At 47.3% G+C, this 25,616-nt stretch overlaps 1 protein-coding gene across 5 annotated transcripts in view; it reads left to right on the forward strand.

Moving 5' to 3' along the window:
- Nucleotides 1–25,330, forward strand: part of LOC141075448 (C-type lectin domain family 2 member L-like) — a 38,034-nt gene extending 12,704 nt beyond the window's left edge. For 2 of the 5 annotated variants that reach the window (XM_073562505.1, XM_073562504.1), the window contains exon 3: nt 5,225–6,357. In XM_073562505.1, the coding sequence (XP_073418606.1) occupies nt 5,225–5,908 (684 nt within the window). In that variant the 3' untranslated portion in view covers nt 5,909–6,357. Of the gene's footprint in view, nt 1–5,224; nt 6,358–18,884; nt 18,992–23,592 lie in introns of those variants that run through there. The other 3 variants (XM_073562507.1, XR_012227279.1, XM_073562508.1) reach the window with 3 other exon arrangements.
- The last annotated feature ends 286 nt before the right edge of the window (nt 25,331–25,616 follow it).

The raw sequence follows: 25,616 nt of genomic DNA on the forward strand, positions 1-25,616 counted from the left end.
AAACTGTAGTAACACCAGCAGCCACCGGAGGGGTAAAAACCCAGCAGCCGACCAACTACAGTTGTAGCAACACCAGCGGCCACCGGAGGCAAAAGGGAAAAGGTTTGTAAAAGAGAATCCACACTCTGCCACAGATCCAAGAATGGATCGTGACAGACAGGTTGTCAAAAATGGGGGAGACAACACACCGTTTTTTTAAATAATTTATTTAAATAATAAAAAAAGTGGAGACCTCTCTATTTTTGATAACCAGTCAATATAAAGCTGTCAGCTTTACCTGCACTAGTTATCAAAATTAGAGGGGAACCCACGCCTTTTTTTATTATTTGTTATTTATTGCACATGTGCCGGTTAATGAATACTCAGCCTCGCCTGTTCTTGCAGCTATCAGAGAGAGCAGATGTAGGATGATAAGAGTAGTAATCTGATCAGAGTCGCTTGTGTTTTTCGTGCTGTCACACAGTGTAGGAGACACCCGATGTTTGGGATGCTGAACCAGAAGAGTAACAGGAAGTCCATGTTTTGGGGTCCGTGCACAGACATTAAGTGTTTAGTACAGACCATGAACTTTACAGTTTGGGTTCTCCCATCACTAGTAATCGTAGTTTTTTATCAAAAAACCATAAAAACAATCCCACCAGTGGCAAGCCAACCCTATTGAGGATGTTCTTATACTGTCTAATATTCAAATATTACTATGTGTCAGAGTTGACCTCAGTGTGTGTCTGAGGGCAGACAAAGGTTCGGGTACCAAACTGTGGACACCAGCCTTTGGAAACTACTTAAATGTAATATCCAGCTCAAGGAAGGAAGGCCATGCGCAAATGTTCTTCTCTTGCTGCAGAAAGTACTTCTGCTACAGTGTGAGGATGACTGGTGTGAGAATGTCCTTCTCCTGCTGCAGTGTGGAGATGTCTGGTGTGAGAATGTCCTTCTCCTGCTGCAGTGTGGAGATGTCTGGTGTGAGAATGTCCTTCTCCTGCTGCAGTGTGGAGATGTCTGGTGTGAGAATGTCCTTCTCCTGCTGCAGTGTGGTGATGACCGGTGTGAGAATGTCCTTCTCCTGCTGCAGTGTGGAGATGACTGGTGTGAGAATGTCCTTCTCCTGCTGCAGTGTGGAGATGACCGGTGTGAGAATGTCCTTCTCTTACAGCAATGTAGAGATGACCGGTGTGAGAATGTCCTTTTCCTGCTGCAGTGTGGAGATGTCTGGTGTGAGAATGTCCTTCTCCTGCTGCAGTGTAGAGATGACTGGTGTGCGAATGTCCTTCTCTTACAGCAATGTGGAGATGACTGGTGTGAGACTGTCCTTCTCCTGCTGCAGTGTGGAGATGACTGGTGTGAGAATTGTGGCGCCCCTGAGGGTTCAGTCGCCACAGAGGTACTGCACCTCCTCCTGAGGTGTAGTATCCCACTCTCCAGGTAAGATGGTAACACCTGACCAGACTGCAACACCTGCATCCCACTCAACATAGTAGTGTAGCAAAGCACCTTTGGTGGCTCCCTGCTTGGAACACGAAGAGTGCTGGGAGGTGGGTGGAGCTCAGACTCCACAAGAGAGCGGGAGAATATTAGGAAAAGGTCAGTCTGTGAGAGAAGATCAGGGATGGAGTGAAGGAGGTGCTGCAGCAGACTTCAGTGACCTGAAGCTGCTGGCACGGGAAAGAGAAATAGAAAGCCTGATTCTCCAGAAGGAAGAAAGATTAGTATGGAACATGAGGAGAAGAGAACTAAGGACTAGGGTCAGAGCAGAGTCCTTCCTCAAGTTCTAAGCGCATGGCCGGGGTCCGGTCCCCAAGGTTGTATGGATACTGATGGTCCTGCAGCAGACACCGGAGGAATAGAAGTTGTCACCACTTTATTCCCACCTAAGACTTGGGGGCACAACAGCAACGTGAGTGAGCCGGGACTTGATAGCAAGGAGTCCCCGAAGTAGGCTACAGCTGTCTGCCGTACAAGTAGAGTTCTAAATAGCATCAAGAAGGAGGAACTTGAGTTTAATACGCAACTACAAGTACTTCAGTATAAGCGCTAGTGTGGAGACGTTCAGAACAGGCACACGAAAGGGAGAGCTGGAAAGGTTAATTCCATCTGCCTGGGAGTTGGCTGAGCCCCTGATCTGGAGACCGCAGCATTGAAGCGGGCACCTGTCTGTGCCAAGAACGTGAGTAAAAGAACTGTGACTGCCTTCATCTGTCTCATTGCCTTCTTCCTGCGCCAACCCACTCAGCACTGCTTCATCTCTGTGCCTAACACTGCACCATCTACTTCACCTCACTATCTCCTTATTTGCCAATCTCATCTACTCTGCCCTGGGACTACAGCCCTACCTGTGGAGGGCTACAACATCATTGCTGCACCACACCATCTGTCCCAGAGAGGCAACCATGCAGCGCTGGTCAAACTGACCAGAAACCACAGGTGGCGTCACGAATCATCTAAATGACTTTATCCCCATCACTCCACCCCTTTTACATTGACCGCCTGAGGCCTCAGACCGGGTCATTGCCACTGTGACATCTCCCATTGTAATCAATGGGCCCGGCACCGAGTACCCCATGACCTCTGGGGGCGAGTCAGAATGTCCTTCTCCTGCTGCAGTGTGGAGATGACTGGGGTGAGAATGTCCTTCTCCTGCTGCAGTGTGGAGATGACTGGTGTGAGAATGTCCTTCTCCTGCTGCAGTGTGGAGATAAATGGTGTGCGATTGTGGGTCGCCCGCCAGGGATGTGGGGTACTCGGTACCAGGCCGGTATCTCAGAGGGAAGTGTCACAGCAGCAGTGACCCGGTCCGTGGCCCTGGGCACCCATGTAAAAGGGATTAAGAGATGGAATAAAGTTTATGAGTGAATGATTCGTGACGCCTCCTGTGGTGTTCAGCAATGAAGATGTTAAGCAGATGCTGCGGACAGATCCTCTGGGACAGATGGTGGGGTGCAGCAATGATGGTGTGGCCCTCCACAGGCAGGTCTGTAGTCCCAGGGCAGAGTAGATGAAGAGGGTAGGTGTTGAGGAAGAGGGTGTAGTGTTTGGCACAGAGATGTAGCAGTGCTGGAGAGTTTGCAGGAAGAAGGCAAGGACACAACAGGGTGCAGTTTCTTTACCTTTACTTTGCTTGGCTAATGCAGTCCAGGGTCCAGATTACAGATGGCACAGGAGCTGGCTAGCCTGGAAGCAACTTAGGAATCTCTCTCTAGGCAGATGGGTTGTGTAGTCTCCTTCCTGGCGCTTAGTTTTAGGTAATTGTAGTACTGTGTTACACTGAAGTTCCACTTGTTTATTCTCTTTAGAACTCCCTCGTATGGCAAACAGCTGTAGCCTTCTTCTTCTGGCTCACACGTCGTTGTTGTGCCTCCGAGTCTTATGTGGGAACATAGCATTTACAGCTCCCTATTCCTCCGGTTTCTGTTGCAGGACCATCAGTGTCCATACAGCCTTGGAGACCGGGCTCCAGATCATGTGCTATAGCTGGGAATTGTGTGCCATAGACTGCGCAATTGCCTCCATTACCCCGCTGCTTGGTGCGTGCGGGAAGCCTAAGGGGCGGGCCATCATGGGCGGAGCCAGCCGAAAAGCGCAAAAAGAGAAGTGCCGCGCGGGAAGAGGCCAGCGAGCAAGAAGTGAGAAGCCGAGGTCTGCAGTCCCGGCGTCCCCCCGATCGTCCAGCCGGTGGAGCGGTAGCCAGCGCAACCCAGGGCCTGGTCAAACGTTGACTAAGGGGGAAGAGAATGTCTGAAGCAAGAGCAGACGCAGCGGCGGACGCCACTGCAAACCCCACAGTGCCGCAAGCTGCAAGACCCAGTGCAGCTGCGGCTCCAATGGCACAGCAGAATCCATCAGCCAGCGCTGCCTCCACAGTACCGCAAGAATCAGCACCCACCGCTGTGTTCCCCATCATGCCGCTGTCCATGCCCTATATACCGGGAGCAGCCTGGCTACTGCAGTACTCAGGAGAGTCACATACCCTGAGTGAATTTAAAGAGAGACTGTGCAGTTTGTTTGAGGTGTATCCTCTGTCTGAAAACCAAAAAGTGAACATCCTTATTGGGCAGCTAACTGGTGCAGCGCAAAGAGAAGTAAAAGCCTGGCAGGACACTGATAAAGAGACTGTTAAAAAGATTCTGGCTAAGCTAAGAAGCACCTTTGACACCGGCACTGCAGCTGATATCAAGATGAGATTCTTTGGGTGTAAGCAAAGAGTGCAGGACAGTATACGGGACTATGCCCTTAACTTGCAGGAGGCGCTGCGAGCCATCAAGCAGATTGATCCAGACAGTGTGCAGGACAGAGACAGACTGTTAAAGGAGCAATTTATTGAGGGCCTCCTATACAGTACCCACAGAGCACAGCTGCGCATCATAGCCCTACAGAACCCTGATCTAGACTTTGCAGACTTCAAAGACAGGGCTATTCAGGTGCTGCATGAACCAAATGTCAGCCGTCCAGCGCCCCCTAGGCGCCCAGCGATCACATACCATCAAGAAGCATCATCTTTCCCTCTCAGCCCTGTGGGGGCTGGTGCACAGACTCTGGACAAAGACCCATCTGCCGAACTGCGTCTTCAGGTCCAGGAGCTGACCAAAAATATGGCTGCACTTGCCAAAACTGTGCAGTCCCTGCAGGTGTCATCAAAGGAGAAGATCCAGCTGGCCTCCAGTCCAGAGGATGTCCCATGGCTACGGAAGAAGAGGATCCCGCCACGCCGAGGAAGATACAACGATCGCTATGACCTGGACGGACGTCCCATCTGTCGTCACTGCCACAAGGCAGGCCACATTGCAAGGTTCTGTTATTTAAACGAGCAACCCCTGGGGCAGAGGGCCAACCCACAGGAGTAGGACCACAAGGCCCAAAGAACTGGCGAGCCAAGTATGTTGAAGGGCGACAAGTCCTCCCAGTGGTGATTGACGGCATCCCCATGAACGCTTTGCTGGACACTGGCTCTCAGGTGACAACTATGCCATATATCTTTTACAAGCGGTATTGGGCTGACTCTGAACTTACCCGTGGCCCAAGTGATGAACTCACAGTAGATGCCAGCAATGGTCAGTCTTTGCCGCAAGTAGGATGTAAAGAGATTACCATTAAAGTGGGGTGAGTAGAGTTAAAATTTCAAGGTCTGATAGTTGTAGACATTGATCGACGAGAACGTAACCCAATGATGACCCTTGGTACTAATGTGATTGAAAATTGTCTTGCCGAGGTTATTGTCTTGTTGCAACAGGTAGCCGAGACTGCTGGTTCCAATGAACAACGAGTCCTACAGAAGGAGATCAAGGCCCTGATGCAAAGACAGCAGGTAGAACTGTCTGGTGGAGAAATTTGCAGTGTCAGAGTGAGTGATTTTTTCCCCATTGTAATACCCTCCATATGTGAAATGTTAATTTGGTGTCGGGCATCCATAGGCCTCAGAGGAAAAGATTACCAAGCATTGGTAGAGCCAGTGTTCTCAGATAGCCGGCCCACTGTCCTGCCAGCCAGAGGGGTAGTTGATGTCCGCAAAGGGAGAGTACCTGTACGCCTCTTGAATTGTGGGGAGGAGGAGGCCACAATACCTCAGTATGCCACAGTTGCTAAGCTGCTTACTGTCAGTAACAACGCAATACAGGCATCAGAGCCCTTGGTCTCATCCGACCAGGTGGAGGACAATGGCTCTGTAAAGCAGCTGGAGGAGTGGTGTCAGCAACTGCAGGTGGGAACTGACTCCACCCCTTCATACCAAAAGAGTGGGGTTTACCGAGTGACTCAGGAGTACGAGCGGGTATTCAGTAAACACCCTCTAGACTTTGGGAAGGCAAAAGGGGTTCAAAACCATATTCCCACTGGAGATCATCCACCCATTAAAGAAAGGTACCGGCCTAAACCCCCATACAATATCAATGTGCCAAAAGTATGTTGCGGGAAATGAAGGAGGCTGGGGTGATCAGAGACAGTAGTAGCCCCTGGGCAGCTCCAATAGTCTTTGTGAAAAAGAAAGATGGTACCATGAGAATGTGTGTTGATTACAGAAAAATTAACAGCATTACACATAAGAATGTCTACCCATTACCCAGAATTGAAGAGTCATTAACTGCACTTAAAACTGCAAACTTTTTTCACCTTAGATCTCACTAATGGGTATTGGCAGGTTCCCGTGGCAGAGGCAGACAAGGAGAAAACAGCATTTACTACCCCTATGGTTCTCTGCGAGTTCAACTACATGCTGTTCGGGCTCTGCACCACCCCTGGGACATTTCAATGGCTAATGGAGTGCTGTCTTGGACACAAGAACTTCGAGACAGTCCTATTATACCTTGATGATGTCATTGTTTTCTCCAAGACTTATGAAGACTATCTGAAGCACCTGGCTGAGGTGTTTGAAGCCTTGTCCAACTTTGGCCTGAAAGTGAAGCCTTCCAAATGCCACCTCCTGAAACCCAAGGTACAGTACCTCGGGCATGTAATGAGTGCAGAAGGTGTGGCACCGGATCCTGACAAAGTCACTGTCATCCGAGACTGGCAGAAGCCCAGCAACCTCCATGAAGTACTTCAATTCCTGGGGTTGGTAGGCTACTACCAAAGGTTCATCAAATGCTTCACTGAAATAGCCACGCCTATGCAAAATCTTCTGGTGGGCCAGCCCAAGAAAGCCAGAAAGAAGAGTCCTACATTTGAATGGACTGAAGAACCGGAGAGGTCCTTCACTCGACTGAAGATGGCTCTCACAGGAGATGAAGTTCTGGCTTACCCAGATTATGACCAACCATTTGTTCTGTATACTGATGCCAGCAGTGTGGGACTGGGAGCAGTACTGTCACAGGTACAGAATGGCAAAGAAAAAGTGATCTCCTACACCAGCAGGAAGCTTCGTCCCATTGAAAGGAACCCTGACAACTACAGTTCCTTCAAACTGGAGTTCCTCGCCATAGTCTGGGCTGTGACTGAACGATTCAAGCATTACCTAGCTTCAGCCAAGTTTACCATCTTCACGGGCAACAACCCGATGACTCACTTAGAAACTGCAAAACTAGGTGCACTGCAGCAGCGATGGATGGCTCGGCTGTCTAACTATGAGTTTACCATCAAGTACCGGGCAGGGCATAAGAATGCCAATGCTGATGCGCTGTCCAGAATGCCTAATCTGCCAGATGCAGGAGAAGACCCTGAGGCACTCGAAGAAATAGTTACCTGCCTTCCACCGGCCAATTGCGGCCCAACGTGCCCAAGGAGTGAGAAACAGACGGTCTATCGTGAAAGAGGCCACCCTAAATCCATTGCCTCATCATGACTGGGCAGAAACGCAGGATAGCGACCCCACAGTCCGCCTGGTAAAGGAGCTACTGTCACAAGCTGACTCACGCCCAAGTCCAGATGCTCATGAAGAAACCCAGCAGTTGTGGAAGGAAAGAGGCCGGCTGTTCATCTATGAGGGAAAGCTATGCCGGAGGAGTATCAATGCCCGCACTCATGAGTTGGTCTGGCAACTGATAGTCCCAAAGAGGGAGGCGTCAATGGTCTTGGAAGCATACCACAATGGAGCTGGACATTTCGGATGGAAGGAGTTGGAGGCCTTGCTTCGGGAGAGATTCAACTGGGCTGGTATGAGGAAAGCCATTGAAAATTGGTGCCTGGAGTGTGGACAATGCAACCTGCGCAGGAAGGACAGTAACAGCCAACAAGCTCCTTTGCAGCCAATAAAAACCAAACAACCCCTTGAGTTGGTTGCCCTGGACCATGTGAAGCTGGTTCCAAGCCATTCAGGCTACATTTATGCTCTTACCATCGTTGACCACTACTCGAGATTCCTGGTAGTCGTGCCTGTCAAGGATCAAACAGCCAGGACAGCAGCCAGAGCATTCCAACAGCACTTTTGTCGACCACACGTATACCCCGAGCGAGTGCTTACAGATCAAGGTCCAGCTTTTGAGGCAGAAGTGTTCCAGGAATTCTGTAACTTGCACGGTTGCAAGAAGATCAGGACAACACCATACCATCCACAGACCAATGGCATATGTGAAAAGGTCCAGCTTTTGAGGCAGAAGTGTTCCAGGAATTCTGTAACTTGCATGGTTGCAAGAAGATCAGGACAACACCGTACCATCCACAGACCAATGGCATGTGTGAAAAGATTAATCAAATGGTGATCGACCTACTGAAGACCTTGCCTTTGGAAGAGAGGAATCTGTGGCCAGAGAAGTTGCCAGATCTGGTAGACCTCTACAATCACATTCCTGTGAATTCCACCAACTGCACTCCAGCCTACCTAATGAGAGCGAGGCCTGGCAAGTTGCCTATTGATTTGGATATGGGAGTCCTTACACCTGAGGTAACATCACCAGTTGCTAACTGGAAAACAGAACAGCAGCAGCAATACCGTAAGTGTGTAGAAAAGAGTCTAGCTCAGGCGAGACAAAAACAAGAGAAGAACTACAATCAACATGCACCTGAAGTTCCCTTGTCACCAGGAGAACAAGTCCTAAAGAGGAAAAGGAGGATGCATAAATTGGATGACCAATGGGAAGCTGAACCCTACACAGTCTTACCATCAAACTTCGACAACACCAAGGTGTGCCTTATCAGTAAGGATGGAGGAGAAACCTCATCAGCAGTATCAAGAGATCATCTGAAACTGTGCCCTGACCAACTAGACAGAATGGAAGAACAAAACAACCTTCAACCCATAGAAGAAGAAGAAAAGGTCAGCACTGTACTTGGAGAATTTCCTGCAAACTGGACAAGAATGGATCAAGCCATCGTAGTTCCTGTCCTAATCTTTCCCCAGCCTACTGCAACTGAAGTAGCAGAGACTCAAGAGAACCCTGAAAATCAGGAAGTTCAGGCAGCAGATGCCACACCAGCAGTGGAGCCAGAGAACCTTTGCCCTGCCAGTGGTGAATCTGTCATGCCCATGGTGAGTCTAAGAGTTCGTAGACGGTTACTACCCAGTTTACCCACACCAGTGCTATGTAGGTCTGTCCGTAGTACCCAAGGTATTCCACCCCTAAGGTCCCGCATATAGATAAGTTTTGTAAATGTTGATCTGTAAATATGTAATATTTCAAGTTTTGTGCCTACAGAGACTCTAAGACTTTTGGGATATTTTATTTTGTTTGAATGGACAATTGGACCACAGGACTTGTGTGGTCAAAACTCAACTTGTAAATAGTTTACCAACTTCCTCAGGAATTGGACCATGGACATTGAGGCATGGACTAATCGTCATTAGGAGTATTTTTGAGCTTTGGTTTTTGCAATTTTTCATTTTTTTTAAATCTTGCTATATTTATAATTGTTTATATGTTTGCATGTATTCTCATCAGTCCGGGAGTACTGAATTGCACTAGGGGGGGAATGTGGTGCCCCCAGGAGTATGGTCGCCACAATGGCATTACCTTCCTCCTAGGGAGTGTGATGTCATGCTTGGAAGCAATAAAGGATCTCTGTTGTGAGTTCATTCTCTGGTTCCCCTTCTGAACTCCCTCTGGTGGTGACGGGAGGTGGTGCGGCTGGTTTGATCGGTGGAGATCTGCCACCTGAGGATGGGGATGATGATTGGATCTCGGAATTCTCAGATTGGATTTAAGACAGCCGACGCCCTATTCAGTTGCTGGTGATTCCTTCTGGCTTGTCAGCTCTTGGTTTTCAGCTCTGTTCCAGTCATATAAAGCTAAGTTTTTTTGCTAATGTTCACACTTGATTTTGTTGGTCTATTCAGTTTTTTGTGTGGCCTGCCAGCCCCGGCTGGGCGCTGTGCTGAATTTCCACTCTTATTTATCAGTATTTTGCCAATTGGCTTTTTGTCCCTTACTAGTTCGGTCTCTTTTTGCTCTGTCTCAGAATATTCCAGTGTGCTGATATAGTGGGAGAAGTCTAGTGACTTCAGGGTTAATTTTTGCTATCAGAAGTGTTGGACATTATTTTTGTAGGGTTTTTTGCAGGTTGCAGACAGTGACTTGCCTTTCCTTTCCTGTCTAGTTAGTTTGGGCCCCATCATTTGCTCAGCCTATTTTCCTGCCTGTGTTTGTGTCTCATCTTGTCTCACCGACAATATATGTTTGGGGGCTGTCTATTCCTTTGGGGTCTGCTCTGGGGCAGTTAGTTTTCCCTTTTCTTGCTTTAGGCTATGTAGTCCTCTGGCAGTGACAAGGTGTCTAGGTTCATCGTAGGCACGCTCCACGGCTACTGCTAGTTGTGTTGTAAGATCAGGGATCTGCAATCTGCATAGTTACCAACTTCTCTGGTTTTCTGTGACTTAGCTTGTTTGCCTTTTTCTCCTCGGTGACCCATTCATAACAGATCTCTCTGGCAGTTAATCACAACACACAACACAGCTCCCACTCCAGGCCAGCAGAGGAAGCTCTGAACCCAAAACTGGGGGAAGAGCTGCTCTCTGGGGGGCCAGGAATGGGAAATTAGGAGTTCATGTGAGGAGGGCAATGTGTGTGGACGTGAGGAGAAGAGCTGGGGGATTGAGGAGAGAGTTCAGGCTCATTCCCAGCTATAGTGCATGATCTGGAGCCCAATCGCCAAGGTTGTATGGATACTGATGTTCCTGCAACAGAAACCGGAGGAATAGGAAGCTGTAAATGCTCTATTCCCACATAAGACTCGGAGGCACAACAGCGACGTGTGAGCTTGAAGAGAAAGGCTACAGCTGTCTGCCATACCAGGGAGTTCTAACAAGAATAAACAAGTGGAACTTCAGTGTAACACAGTACTGCAAATACCTAAAACTAAGCGCTAGGAAGGAGACTACACAACCCATCTGAGAGAGAGATTCCTAAGTTGCTTCCAGGCAAGCCAGCTCCTGTGCCATCTGTAATCAGGACCCTGGACTGCATTTACCAAGTAAAGGTAAAGAAACTGCACCCTGTTGTGTCCTTGCCTTCTTCCTGCAAACTCTCCAGCACTGCTACATCTCTGTGCCAGACACTACACCCTCTTCCTCAACACATACCCTCTTCATCTACTCTGCCCTGGGACTACAGCCCTGCCTGTGGAGAGCTACAGTTGTGGCCAAAAGTATTGACACCCCTGCAATTCTGTCAGATTCTTCCTGAATCTTCCTGAATCCGTTTCTTCCTGAAAATGATTGCAATCACAAATTCTTTGTTTTTATTATATTCATTTAATTTGTCTTAAATTAAAAAACACAAAAAGAATTGTCCTAAAGCCAAATTGGATATAATTCAACACCAAACATAAAAAAGAGGGTGGACAAAAGTATTGGCACTGTTCGAAAAATCATGTGATGCTTCTCTAATTTGTGTAATTAACAGCACCTGTAACTTACCTGTGGCACCTAACAGGTGTTGGCAATAACTAAATCACACTTGCAGCCAGTTGACATGGATTAAAGTTGAGTCAACCTCTGTCCTGTGTCCTTGTGTGTACCACATTGAGCATGGAGAAAAGAAAGAAGACCAAAGAACTGTCTGAGGACTTGAGAAACCAAATTGTGAGGAAGCATGAGCAATCTCAAGGCTACAAGTCCATCTCCAAAGACCTGAATGTTCCTGTGTCTACCGTGCGCAGTGTCATCAAGAAGTTTAAAGCCCATGGCACTGTGGCTAACCTCCCTAGATGTGGACGGAAAAGAAAAATTGACAAGAGATTTCAACGCAAGATTGTGCGGATGTTGGATAAAGAACCTCGACTAACATCCAAACAAGTTCAAGCTTCCCTGCAGTCCGAGGGTACAACAGTGTCAACCCATACTATCCGTCAGCGTCTGAATGAAAAGGGACTGTATGGTAGGAGACCCAGGAAGACCCCACTTCTTACCCCGAGACATAAAAAAGCGAGGCTGAAGTTTGCCAAAATATACCTGAAAAAGCCTAAAACGTTTTGGAAGAATGTTCTCTGGTCAGATGAGACAAAAGTAGAGCTTTTTGGGCAAAGGCATCATCATAGAGTTTACAGGAGAAAAAAAGAGGCATTGAAAGAAAAGAACACGGTCCCTACAGTCAAACATGGTGGAGGTTCCCTGATGTTTTGGGGTTGCTTTGCTGCCTCTGGCACTGGACTGCTTGACTGTGTGCATGGCATTATGAAGTCTGAAGACTACCAACAAATTTTGCAGCATAATGTAGGGCCCAGTGTGAGAAAGCTGGGTCTCCCTCAGAGGTCATGGGTCTTCCAGCAGGACAATGACCCAAAACACACTTCAAAAAGCACTAGAAAATGGTTTGAGAGAAAGCACTGGAGACTTCTAAGGTGGCCAGCAATGAGTCCAGACCTGAATCCCATAGAACACCTGTGGAGAGATCTAAAAATGGCAGTTTGGAGAAGGCACCCTTCAAATATCAGGGACCTGGAGTAGTTTGCCAAAGAAGAATGGTCTAAAATTCCAGCAGAGCATTGTAAGAAACTCATTGATGGTTACCGGAGGCGGTTGGTCGCAGTTATTTTGGCTAAAGGTTGTGCAACCAAGTATTAGGCTGAGGGTGCCAATACTTTTGTCCATTTTTGGAGTTTTGTGTGAAATGATCAATGTTTTGCTTTTTGCTTCATTCTCTTTTGTGTTTTTTCATTTAAGACAAATTAAATGAAGATAATACCAAAGAATTTGTGTTTGCAATCATTTTCAGGAATAAACTGAGTATTATCTGACAGAATTGCAGGGGTGTCAATACTTTTGGCCACAACTGTACACCATCATTGCTGCACCCCACCATTTGTCCCAGAGGATCTGTCCGCAGCATTGGCTTAACATCTTCATTGCCGAACACCACAGGTGGCGTCAAGAATCATTCACTCATAAACTTTATTCCATCACTTAATCCCCTTTTACATGGGCGCTCAGGGCCACCGACTGGGTCACCGCTACTGTGACACTTCCTTCTGAGATACTGGCCCGGTACCGAGTACCCCACAGCCCTGGGAGGGCGACCCACTATAGCTGGGAATGAGCCTGAACTCTCTGCTCAATCTCCCAGCTCCTCTCCTCACGTCCACACACGTTGCCCTCCTCACACGAACTCCTCATTTCCCCTTCCTGGCACCCAGAGAGCAGCTCTTCCCCCAGTTTTGGGTTCAGAGCTCCCTCTGCTGGCCTGGAGTGGGAACTGTGTTGTGTGCTGTAGTTAACTGCCAGAGAGACCCTTTATTGCTTACAAGCATGACATCACACTCCCTAGGAGGAAGGTAATGCCACTGTGGCGACAATAGTCCTGGGGGCGCCACAAATGTCCTTGCAGCAGTATAAAGATGACTGATGTGAGAACATCCTTCTCCTGCTGCAGTGAGGGGATGACTGATGTGCAAATGTCCTTTTCTTCCTGCAGTGTGGAGATGACTGGGGTGAGAATGTCCTTCTTCTGTTACAATGTAGAAAAAAAGACGACTGAGGGGCGATCTAATAACCATGTATAAGTATATAAGGGGACAATACAAGTATCTCTCCAAGGATCTGTTTATACCAAGGAAGGTGACGGTCACAAGGGGGCATTCTCTGCGTCTGGAGGAGAGAAGGTTTCTCCACCAACATAGAAGAGGATTCTTTACTGTTAGGGCAGTGAGAATCTGGAATTCCTGCCTGAGGAGGTGGTGATGGCGAACTCAGTCGAGGGGTTCAAGAGAGGCCTGGATGTCTTCCTGGAGAGTAACAATATTGTATCTTACAGTTAGGCTGTGTTCACACACAGCGTTTTTTTAGCGGTTTTTACCGCGGTTTTCACTATAAAACCGCTAAAAAACCGCTAAAAATAAGCTGCACAGTCTTTTTTATGCATTTTTCACTTTTTGTGCACATTGATGCGTTTTTTACCGCGAAAAAAATGCATCGCGGTAAAGAACGCAGCATGCACATTCATTTTGCGGATTTTTCCGCGGTTTTGGCTTATTCCATGCGGTGAGAAACCGCTGCGGTAAAAAACGCATCAAAACCGCACAAAAAACACGCAAAAACCGCCGCGGAAAAATAGGTGCGGTTTCTGGGAAGGGATTCAGGTTTTTGTGCAGAAATTTTCTGCAACGTGTGCACTTAGCCTTATTGTTAGGTTCTTTAGAAGGATGTAGATCTGGGGACTTATTCTGACAGAATATAGGCTGATCTGGATGGACACAGGGCTTTTTTCGGCCTTGCTATGTTACTATGTTACAATGTGGTGATAACTGGTGTGAGAATGTCCTTCTCCTACAGCAGTGCGGAGATGACTGGTGTGAGAATGTCCTTCTCCTACAGCAGTGCAGAGATGACTGGTGTGAGAATGTCCTTCTCCTACAGCAGTGCGGAGATGACTGGTGTGAGAATGTCCTTCTCCTACAGCAGTGCAGAGATGACTGGTGTGAGAATGTCCTTCTCCTACAGCAGTGCGGAGATGACTGGTGTGAGAATGTCCTTCTCCTACAGCAGTGCAGAGATGACTGGTGTGAGAATGTCCTTCTCCTACAGCAGTGCGGAGATGACTGGTGTGAGAATGTCCTTCTCCTACAGCAGTGCAGAGATGACTGGTGTGAGAATGTCCTTCTCCTGCTGCAGTGCGGAGATGACTGGTGTGAGAATGTCCTTCTCCTACAGCAGTGCGGAGATGACTGGTGTGAGAATGTCCTTCTCCTACAGCAGTGCGGAGATGACTGGTGTGAGAATGTCCTTCTCCTACAGCAGTGCGGAGATGACTGGTGTGAGAATGTCCTTCTCCTACAGCAGTGCGGAGATGACTGGTGTGAGAATGTCCTTCTCCTACAGCAGTGCAGAGATGACTGGTGTGAGAATGTCCTTCTCCTACAGCAGTGCGGAGATGACTGGTGTGAGAATGTCCTTCTCCTACAGCAGTGCAGAGATGACTGGTGTGAGAATGTCCTTCTCCTGCTGCAGTGCGGAGATGACTGGTGTGAGAATGTCCTTCTCCTACAGCAGTGCAGAGATGACTGGTGTGAGAATGTCCTTCTCCTACAGCAGTGCGGAGATGACTGGTGTGAGAATGTCCTTCTCCTACAGCAGTGCAGAGATGACTGGTGTGAGAATGTCCTTCTCCTACAGCAGTGCGGAGATGACTGGTGTGAGAATGTCCTTCTCCTACAGCAGTGCAGAGATGACTGGTGTGAGAATGTCCTTCTCCTGCTGCAGTGCGGAGATGACTGGTGTGAGAATGTCCTTCTCCTGCTGCAGTGTGGAGATGACTGGTGTGAGAATGTCCTTCTCCTACAGCAGTGCGGAGATGACTGGTGTGAGAATGTCCTTCTCCTACAGCAGTGCAGAGATGACTGGTGTGAGAATGTCCTTCTCCTACAGCAATGCGGAGATGACTGGTGTGAGAATGTCCTTCTCCTACAGCAGTGCAGAGATGACTGGTGTGAGAATGTCCTTCTCCTACAGCAGTGCAGAGATGACTGGTGTGAGAATGTCCTTCTACAGCAGTGCAGAGATGACTGGTGTGAGAATGTCCTTCTCCTACAGCAGTGCAGAGATGACTGGTGTGAGAATGTCCTTCTCCTACAGCAGTGCAGAGATGACTGGTGTGAGAATGTCCTTCTCCTACAGCAGTGCGGATATGACTGGTGTGAGAATGTCCTTCTCCTACAGCAGTGCGGAGATGACTGGTGTGAGAATGTCCTTCTCCTACAGCAGTGCGGAGATGACTGGTGTGAGAATGTCCTTCTCCTGCTGCAGTGCGGAGATGACTGGTGTGAGAATGTCCTTCTCCTACAGCAGTGCGGAGATGACTGGTGTGAGAATGTCCTTCTCCTGCTGCAGTGCAGAGATGACTGGTGTGAGAATGTCCTTCTCCTACAGCAGTGCAGAGATGACTGGTGTGAGAATGTCCTTCTCCTACTGCAGTGCGGAGATGACTGGTGTGAGAATGTCCTTCTCCTACAGCAGTGCGGAGATGACTGGTGTGAGACTGTCCTTCTCCTACGGCAGTGCAGAGATGACTGGTGTGAGAATGTCCTTCTCCTACAGCAGTGTGGAGATGACTGGTGTGAGAATGTCCTTCTCCTACAGCAGAGCGGAGATGACTGGTGTGAGAATGTCCTTCTCCTACAGCAGTGCAGAGATGACTGGTGTGAGAATGTCCTTCTCCTACAGCAGTGCAGAGATGACTGGTGTGAGAATGTCCTTCTCCTACAGCAGTGCGGAGATGACTGGTGTGAGAATGTCCTTCTCCTACAGCAGTGCGGAGATGACTGGTGTGAGAATGTCCTTCTCCTACAGCAGTGCGGAGATGACTGGTGTGAGAATGTCCTTCTCCTACAGCAGTGCTGAGATGACTGGTGTGAGAATGTCCTTCTCCTGCTGCATTGTGGAGATGACTGGTGTGAGAATGTCCTTCTGCTGCAGTGTGGAGATGACTGGTGTGAGAATGTCCTTCTCCTGCTGCAGTGCGGAGATGACTGGTGTGAGAATGTCCTTCTCCTACAGCAGTGTGGAGATGACTGGTGTGAGAATGTCCTTCTCCTACAGCAGTGCAGAGATGACTGGTGTGAGAATGTCCTTCTCCTACAGCAGTGCGGAGATGACTGGTGTGAGAATGTCCTTCTCCTACAGCAGTGCAGAGATGACTGGTGTGAGAATGTCCTTCTCCTACAGCAGTGCAGAGATGACTGGTGTGAGAATGTCCTTCTCCTACAGCAGTGCGGAGATGACTGGTGTGAGAATGTCCTTCTCCTACAGCAGTGCAGAGATGACTGGTGTGAGAATGTCCTTCTCCTACAGCAGTGCAGAGATGACTGGTGTGAGAATGTCCTTCTCCTACAGCAGTGCAGAGATGACTGGTGTGAGAATGTCCTTCTCCTACAGCAGTGCGGAGATGACTGGTGTGAGAATGTCCTTCTCCTACAGCAGTGCAGAGATGACTGGTGTGAGAATGTCCTTCTCCTACAGCAGTGCAGAGATGACTGGTGTGAGAATGTCCTTCTCCTGCTGCAGTGTGGAGATGACTGGTGTGAGAATGTCCTTCTCCTACAGCAGTGCGGAGATGACTGGTGTGAGACTGTCCTTCTCCTACGGCAGTGCAGAGATGACTGGTGTGAGAATGTCCTTCTCCTACAGCAGTGTGGAGATGACTGGTGTGAGAATGTCCTTCTCCTACAGCAGAGCGGAGATGACTGGTGTGAGAATGTCCTTCTCCTACAGCAGTGCAGAGATGACTGGTGTGAGAATGTCCTTCTCCTACAGCAGTGCAGAGATGACTGGTGTGAGAATGTCCTTCTCCTACAGCAGTGCGGAGATGACTGGTGTGAGAATGTCCTTCTCCTACAGCAGTGCGGAGATGACTGGTGTGAGAATGTCCTTCTCCTACAGCAGTGCGGAGATGACTGGTCTGAGAATGTCCTTCTCCTACAGCAGTGCAGAGATGACTGGTGTGAGAATGTCCTTCTCCTACAGCAGTGCAGAGATGACTGGTGTGAGAATGTCCTTCTCCTACAGCAGTGCGGAGATGACTGGTGTGAGAATGTCCTTCTCCTACAGCAGTGCGGAGATGACTGGTGTGAGAATGTCCTTCTCCTACAGCAGTGCGGAGATGACTGGTGTGAGAATGTCCTTCTCCTGCTGCAGTGCGGAGATGACTGGTGTGAGAATGTCCTTCTCCTACAGCAGTGTGGAGATGACTGGTGTGAGAATGTCCTTCTCCTGCTGCAGTGCAGAGATGACTGGTGTGAGAATGTCCTTCTCCTACAGCAGTGCAGAGATGACTGGTGTGAGAATGTCCTTCTCCTACTGCAGTGCGGAGATGACTGGTGTGAGAATGTCCTTCTCCTACAGCAGTGCGGAGATGACTGGTGTGAGAATGTCACATGTTCGCACTAAATCTGTCGGCACATAGTGGCCCGTTTATAGTCCCACATGGTATGGGATTGATTTTCCAGCCCTTTGTCCAGAGTCGTTATTCTTATTTGGCCGCTCTGTGCTCCAACTTTTCTTATTAAAGGGAACCTGTTGGCAGGTTAGGCCAATATAAGATGCAGCCACTGCCTTTCAGAGGTGATATAGAGCATTCTATAATGCTATAGATAAGCCCCCGATCTGACCTGAACGATAAGAAAAATAACTTTTATTATACTCCCCCGGGGGGCGTGGTCTGGTCCAATGGGTGACGCAGGTCCGGGTCCGGCGCCTCATCTTCTTGTGACGCCGCCTTCCTGCTTGCTTCACAGGTTCCCTGGCATCTTGCTCCTGCGCAGGCGTGATTGTCTGCCCTGTTGAGGGCAGAGCAAAATACTGCAGTGCGCAGGCGCCGGGAAAGGTCAGAGAGACCCAGCAGCTGCGCACTGCAGTACTTTGCTCTGCCCTCAACAGGGCAGATAAGTACGCCTGCGCAGGAGAGCGATGCCGGGGAACCTGTGAAGCAAGCAGGAGGGCGGCATCGCAAGAAGAAGGGAGGCGCCCAACCCAGACCTGCGACACCCATCAGACCAGACCGCCCCCCGGGGGGAGTATAATGAAAGTTATTTTTCTTATCTTTCAGGTCGGATCGGGGGCTTATCTACAGCATTATAGAATGCTCTATATCACCTCAGAAAGGCAGTGGCCGCTGACAGGTTCCCTTTAAGATGTCAGTCCTTAAACAAGATAGTGATTGTTCAGGCTAAACTTGCTCTAATCACGTTACAACCCTTAGATCTGACTGATGCCATCTCCTTCCATGACTGACGGTGAAGACTGGCCACTGTGCTTTTGGGTCATCGTGTGTGCACTGTGTAGAGTGTTCTTCATCTGATTTTTCTTGCTACATGAAATCCATTTCGGGGTCCAGTTTTGCCTTTTCTGATAGTCCACATTGTGTGAGGCACATGGGGGAACATGGAGCCCTCTGCCATATTGGTAATGTGAATTATACTGTAAGTAGGGCACATCATCTCTATGGCCATATGAAGTGAATGGAGGGTCATGGCCTCCTCTTGCCTTAGTCCTTTGTTCTTTTGTTTTCCATCTCTTGAGAATCTGAGGTTCTGTTTCTTAGGGCTACGTTAAGAGTCTCAGAAGAGATTTTTGGGTTGGACTGAAAAAAGAAAGTCGTGACCGTTACCCTGGAGAATTATGGTACTGGTCGGACAACACAATAGAAGAGTAAGTTACTCTGCAGATCGTAGAATATTCATTGTTTTCTGCTTCTATTAGATAAATTGTGCCTTTAGCCTAGGGGCAGCGCAGACAGAGTGGCAAAATAAAGGCTTCAGGCAGGGCACAGTCGTTCCTAAATATATAGCTGCTGCACGTGACCAGATTGCTTTCTTTAGGATGAAAAATTGACTATATTTTCAACCACAGAATATTATGTGCTTTGTGCTACATTTCTGCGGTATATAACACTCCCAAAAAGCTGTGAGTTTTTTTTCTAGATTCAATTACTCACCCATGAAGCATTATGTGGTCTATGGTGCATTTCGGTGAACTATATCACTCTCAAAAAGAGTTGAAAATTATTTCTGGATGCAATTACTCATCCATAGTGTCTAACGCGGTCTGTGGTCCATTTGTGCATAGTGTACAACGCTCACGTTTAGGGTTGGAGATTCCTCTGGTCTTGTGTTCCTGGATCTATATGTCACCACACATTCAGCACTCTGCAAAGGAATATGTGGATTTTGTCCGCGCTGCCCAAATGATGAAACTCCAGAAGGTTAATAAAGTTTGACAGTGGTTTATTCTACGCGTTTCAAGGTTTTTTGCAACCTCTTCTTCAGGAAATACCTGAAGAAATCCACGTATTCCTTTGCAGAGTTCTGTTTCAGATAGTCGGTGATCGACTTGTGGATCTGCAGCAGCCCTTATCTATACATGCTTTGAATACCTACTACCAGGTGAGCAGTTTTTTGTTAAACCGCTTACTTTATTTGTGGGATAAGACCCTATATTGCGCTTGTGTCTCCCTCTTTCCTCACAATACCACACATTCAGCGACATACTCTGTTTCCTTTTCTAATAGCTCAACTTTCCTTAATATCAGGTGGTTAATTGCAGATACAGGACAGTACGTGTCCATTTGTTTATCCTGAGCTCTTGCTTCACTTTCTGGCATCATTGGCCCCGGAGACGCCATTTCCACCCCTGCTGCTACCATGCTTTTGGGCCCACTCTTCTGACACGGTTTCCCATTTTGCCACCTCTTACAGAAGGTGAAGAAGGCATCTGCTTTCCTGCCTGATTCAGGCTGTAGGCCAAGGATATCCTTGGAAGACCCGCAGAAGTTAGTAGCGACTGTCCACATGCTACTTCTTTTGGAGTCTTTGACTTAATCTGCTTATCCTCTCATCACACCATCTCTCCAACCACTCACTACCAGGAAGTGTCCTGCACTTTTTACTGCTCTTAATCCCCTCCCAACTGGGAAATCCTCTAAACTGGGGCTGTATTCATCTATGCTTAACTACCTCTATAATGATCATACCTAACTTCCAGTACTACAGTGCCCCCCAATCCTACCCTAATCTATGAAACCCATGCTATGCCTATGCTTATGACCTAATTCCTCATGCTAACACCCTAGACTTATCAAAATGCACAAATGTATGCTGAACATGAGTCACTACATTGAAAACCATTATCAAAACATTTTACAGAGTCATCACCATTATGACTAAAGTGTATTTGTTTTATCAGGAAGGGGTGCAGGGCACGAATTGATCCTGACATACTCTTGTATAACTCCCTCCTAAAACATGGTCGTCCACAACCATACTGTACCGATATGGTCGGGGATGACATCCTTATGTAAACATCACTTTAAAACATATTTAAACATAGAAATTATCACGCTCCATGTTAGAGTCCGTTTTCTATGACCTCGTCCTTTGGCCCACATTAAACACAAACCCGAATACACATGGGCACAGCCCCTTTTAACCCGGCACGATCCTCGGGTTGTTCGACTAATGATACTGGTCCATCGACCCTAGTCTCACTCAGTTGGGACCCTGGAAACACAGAGTTTAAGTTCTTTGTAACACAGGTCCACATGACCCTGGTCCCACAGCTGTGGGGACCCTGACACAGAGTTTTCAAATTCCTTTTGAAACACAAGTCCACATAACCACACTCCATTCTACTAGGGACCCTGACACAGAGTGCCCAAGTTATTTTCCTAAAACATGGGTCCAACTGACCCCACTCCCTTTGCTTCTGGGACTTATACACAGGATGTCCATTTTAAAACAGAACAGGCCCGTTGAGCAACTAATCCTGCTCCGGGTGTCTGAACACATGAAATCCATTCTAGCAAACACAATGACTCAGTAGCCAACTCACTACAGCTCCGACAATCCAGGAGCCCTCACAGTCCTGACCTGGTTTGGTCATCGGGTCACCCTCTTCAGGTTTCCCCTCCCTAATTTTTGTAGAGTACGGCCCTTTAAAAACAAGTGTTCTGCTCATAAGCTTCTTTAGGGAATGTTCATGGTAAGAACAAACGCAGTTCATGGATAAAAGAGCACTGTCCATAAAGCAACCACACAGTTCGGTTTCTTTGCAAAGGGTTGTTGACCCTGTTAGGGTCTCAGTCATTTAATCCAGCTGGGGGATGCACAAAACTTGGAAGGGGGAAACAAAATTTTTTTTTCAAACAAAACTTTGGCCTCAATGGCCTGCGCCATTATCCTCTTGGTGCATTCGGGGGATCCTGCACTTGGAGACACAGAACAGTCTCACAAATTTTTTTAGGTGTAACTAGCACAACCGAACTCTGGCTATCACAAAAGCACAAAGGACCTTCATCAATCCTGCATACTAAACATCACCATGGTCCAGCACATAAAGGATGAATGTCAGAGACACCGCACTGAACTTGCTCACTGAGCCAGTGCGCGTGCCCTGAGTAAAGCGAAAGCGTGCTCAAAGCTACCTGTGGAGCGGGCAGCAACCGAATAGATGTGTACTTCAGACCCGCAGGACCTGAAGCACGTGACTGCTAGAGGTGTGGCCTAAACTCCACAGAGCTAGGAGCTGCAAGACAATTCCTAGCAGAGTAACTGCGAGACAAAGTTACCAGAGGGCATAGACAGTGAGAATAGTCAGGACGTAGCCAATGAGTCATACACAGAGATAGCTGCAGGGTACAAGAGGGGCGAGCAGAGAGTAGTCAGATCACAGGCAATGAGTCATACACAGATAATAACGCAGTACAAAATCAACAGGCAAACTCACAACGGGAAACAGAGCCGGGTCAGAACCATATAAACAAGCTATAGCAACAAACAGGCACACGGGGGTCAGCACACTAGGCCAAAGGCAGAAGTATAACTGGCAGGGATTGAAGCTACGCAGAGGTTTATGAAGCTCTCCCAGAACCAGAAAGAGGCCACAATCATTAACCCCAAGTGTGCAGGTCAACCTGCACAGAGCTCCAGACATTAACCCCCGGTGTGCAGCTCAAAAACCTGCACTGGAATCATGACAGTGAATCACAAAAAAATACACGGGCGCTGACCAAAAGAAGAAGTGGGCTGCTGGTACCTAGACAGAATCTGTGCTCAAACTGACAAAATAGACTGTGGATAAATGTAAAAAGAAGGTACCGTGCTCCAAACTGCATACAAATTAGACTAGAAATGGCCCAATGAGGGTAGGAGTGAAAGTAAATGAACTACCAATTCTAGTTTCTAGTCTAATTTGTATGCAGTTTGGAGCGCAGTTACTTCTTTTTACATTTATCCACATATATAAAAGGTATTACGGGATGATCTACTGGAGGTGGACTGTCCACTGCCTCTTCTACTTCTTCCTCTTTCTTCTTCCAATTCACAAGGGCAAGCAGGAAGAGCCGAGGCTAAGCACCAGAATTGGCTCATCTAATGGTTGCGCCATTTCTGGGATGATGGAGGGCTGGTGTTGTTTGAGAGGGGAAAATAATCTTGGCCCCTTCCCAGTCTATTAATATCAGCTTGCAGATGTCTGCTTAACAGTTGCTGGCTATTAAAATTAGGGGGAACCCAATAATAGCTGCAATAATACTTATGGTATGCAGATGTTAGAATATAGGACCTGTAAACACACAACCACAATCATCTATACCAAGATACAGCCCAGCTTATTCTCAGTACTGAGATAAGTTACTACTATTGTCCATAGAGACTGCTGATATGTCCTGACAAACTTTAAAAGCTCCTTCTAGTGTGCATCTAATCTAAGTCCAATGCTGCTACAATCAACCATTGTGGACAACAAAGAGCATTTATTTTGTCCTTGCTGGAGATTGTGCTCCAATATTTTTTTGTTTTTTGTTCTGCAAGGAGTTTCATCCACAGTGGAGGGGAACCGCGATGGGGTCCAATGTCACACCAATTTGTGAATATCACAATCAATTGTGCATTCAAACCAACTACAGGTATCCAGTTGAGAACTGTATAAACTCTGTAAATACGATATAGTGGGGGCATGTCTATAACCATATTCATTCAAAATAGAATTAATTCTTCTTCAAACTGATCATTACCAAAACAATGACATTAGCTCAGGATATCTAAACTAGTTTTACTATCGAGGGAAGGTAAATAGTCATCAAATAGGTATAACACAGCATAGCGACTAAGCATAGTGATGGCTGCAGACAGGATCTTGTCATGTATAGAGGGAGCTCCGCTCAGTGATAAGCTGATAATTTTCATGCACACATTTTATAGTTTTTACATGTTATGAACATTTTATTATTCTTTTGAAATGTTTTCTTTTCTTAGAACTATTCAGGAAGAAAACTCAGATTTCTGTGTGAAAATTGGCCAGAAGTTAATGACAGAGTCCTGCTCCACAGAGCTTCTCCGGATCTGTGAAAAAGAAGCTGAAAAATGCTAATGTATTTTTTGTGGGGTAGTGTATTGCCAAGTTTTTAACACTAAGGCTCGGATACAGCTTTAAAGAAGGCTACTACTTGTGATATTACGCCATTTTATTTCAAAGTACAAAATTGAAGGAATAGTATGATTGCGTACACTTTTGTATATTTTAACATACAAAGGTTAAGTACATATAAAGATTAAATACATATACTCACATCATTACCAAGGAGCTATTTAAACATCATCTGTCTGGAATATCAGAGAAGCAACCACCAAGACAGAGAACTCCTGGAAATTTCACAACACTGCATGATCATCCCCACTTATGCAGGTATCACAACACTGTACACATATAAGTACAGGTACCCAACTTTCTGCTTCAGTCTTAGTCATGTTTCTCTGGCCTAATATAAGGATTTGCACTATCTGGTAAGTCAGGTTCACCCTTTCTCGCCAGTGTCCAGCCTTTGGGATAAGATGAATCAGGGATACAAGGCAGGCATCAGACAATGGGCAATAAACACACAATTCAAAAGATCCCAAGGATTACATAAGGGCCCCGTCACACATAGCGATCTCGCTAGCGAGATCACTGCTGAGTCACAAGTTTTGTGACACAACAGCGATCTCACCAGCGAGATCGCGGTGTGTGACAGTGATCAGCGACCGGCCCCCCTGCCGGTATCGCTGATCGCTGTCGGAAAGCCCAGGACATTTCTTTTGTCGCTGGTTTCCCACTGGCCAGCGCGCATCGCTGCGTGTGGCAGGCGGGAGACCAGCCGTGCGTCCCTTAGAAAACCGATGTGTACGTTAGATACCAGCTCCCTGCATCAGTGCGCTGGTAACTAATGAACACAGCGACGCCGCGCGCTCGGCGTCGCTGTGCTGATCACTGGTGAAGCTGTCTGTTTGACAGCTCACCAGCGATCATGTAGCGACTCACCAGCGACCCTGACACGCTGATATCGTTGTCGGGATTGCTGAGTCAGACAGAGTTTAAATAAACCTCCATGTTTTACAATAACAAACATAGAACTATTTGTGAGGCAAAAACCTTCAGACAATGGGAGTAAACAGTTATCAAGATTGTGTCACTATAAGCATTGTCTGTCTGTAAATGTATGACCAGCAATGCTGCTCTGGTCTGAATACATTCTGTATATTTATGGACTCAAAATATCCATTTCTATGTTCACACTACAGGTAGAAAGTGCCAGGCAAGGGGAGCATGTGGTGTAAGACACATCAGCTGGTGGTGGAAGAGGCATACCACATACTTCCTCCTAGAAACTAAGAGTCATCTGAAAATGAGACACAAAACAAGAACAGAATCTTGGCAGATTTCTTCTCTACATTTGTAAAAAATTGAACTTGGCTCTGGACTTTGGCACCCGAGACTTTGGCCCAGGTCGACAAGCAAGTCTAATGTGACATGAAAGCAGCATAAAGTTTTCAGACCATGTAGGAAATCACAGTGCACATGGTTTCAGCTGAAAAAAGCATCCCTGTAAAGCTGAGCAACATTGTATCAGCAACTTTACGCCTTTTGTTTCCCACTTTCCTCAGGGTTTATTCAGTTTTTACCATCAGTTTCGTCGGTGATTTCCACTTATGGATTAATAAATACATTACAAACTTCTCCTGCACATTGCAGAGTTAATCAGACAGGACACAGATCGTGATGCCGCCTGAGTGCCGTCGGTGATTGTTACAGACTTGTATGCTTGATTTTCATCCATGATGGTGATAAAAAAAACAAACACCTGGTTGGCAAAACAATATAATAGTTATGTGCTCTCTGGTGGAAAAATGAAGGCAGAACATGAAGGTGAAAAACAGACGACTGAATGAGGCCACAAAGTGCTGAGAAATCTTGTTCTGAACGTTTCCTGGGCACGGGGAGGTGCAGGATGAGGCATCAGGGG

Source organism: Dendrobates tinctorius, unplaced genomic scaffold, assembly GCF_039654945.1.
Source record: "Dendrobates tinctorius isolate UK_male_01 unplaced genomic scaffold, ASM3965494v1 ptg000353l, whole genome shotgun sequence".
Classification (NCBI taxonomy): Eukaryota; Metazoa; Chordata; class Amphibia; order Anura; family Dendrobatidae; genus Dendrobates; species Dendrobates tinctorius.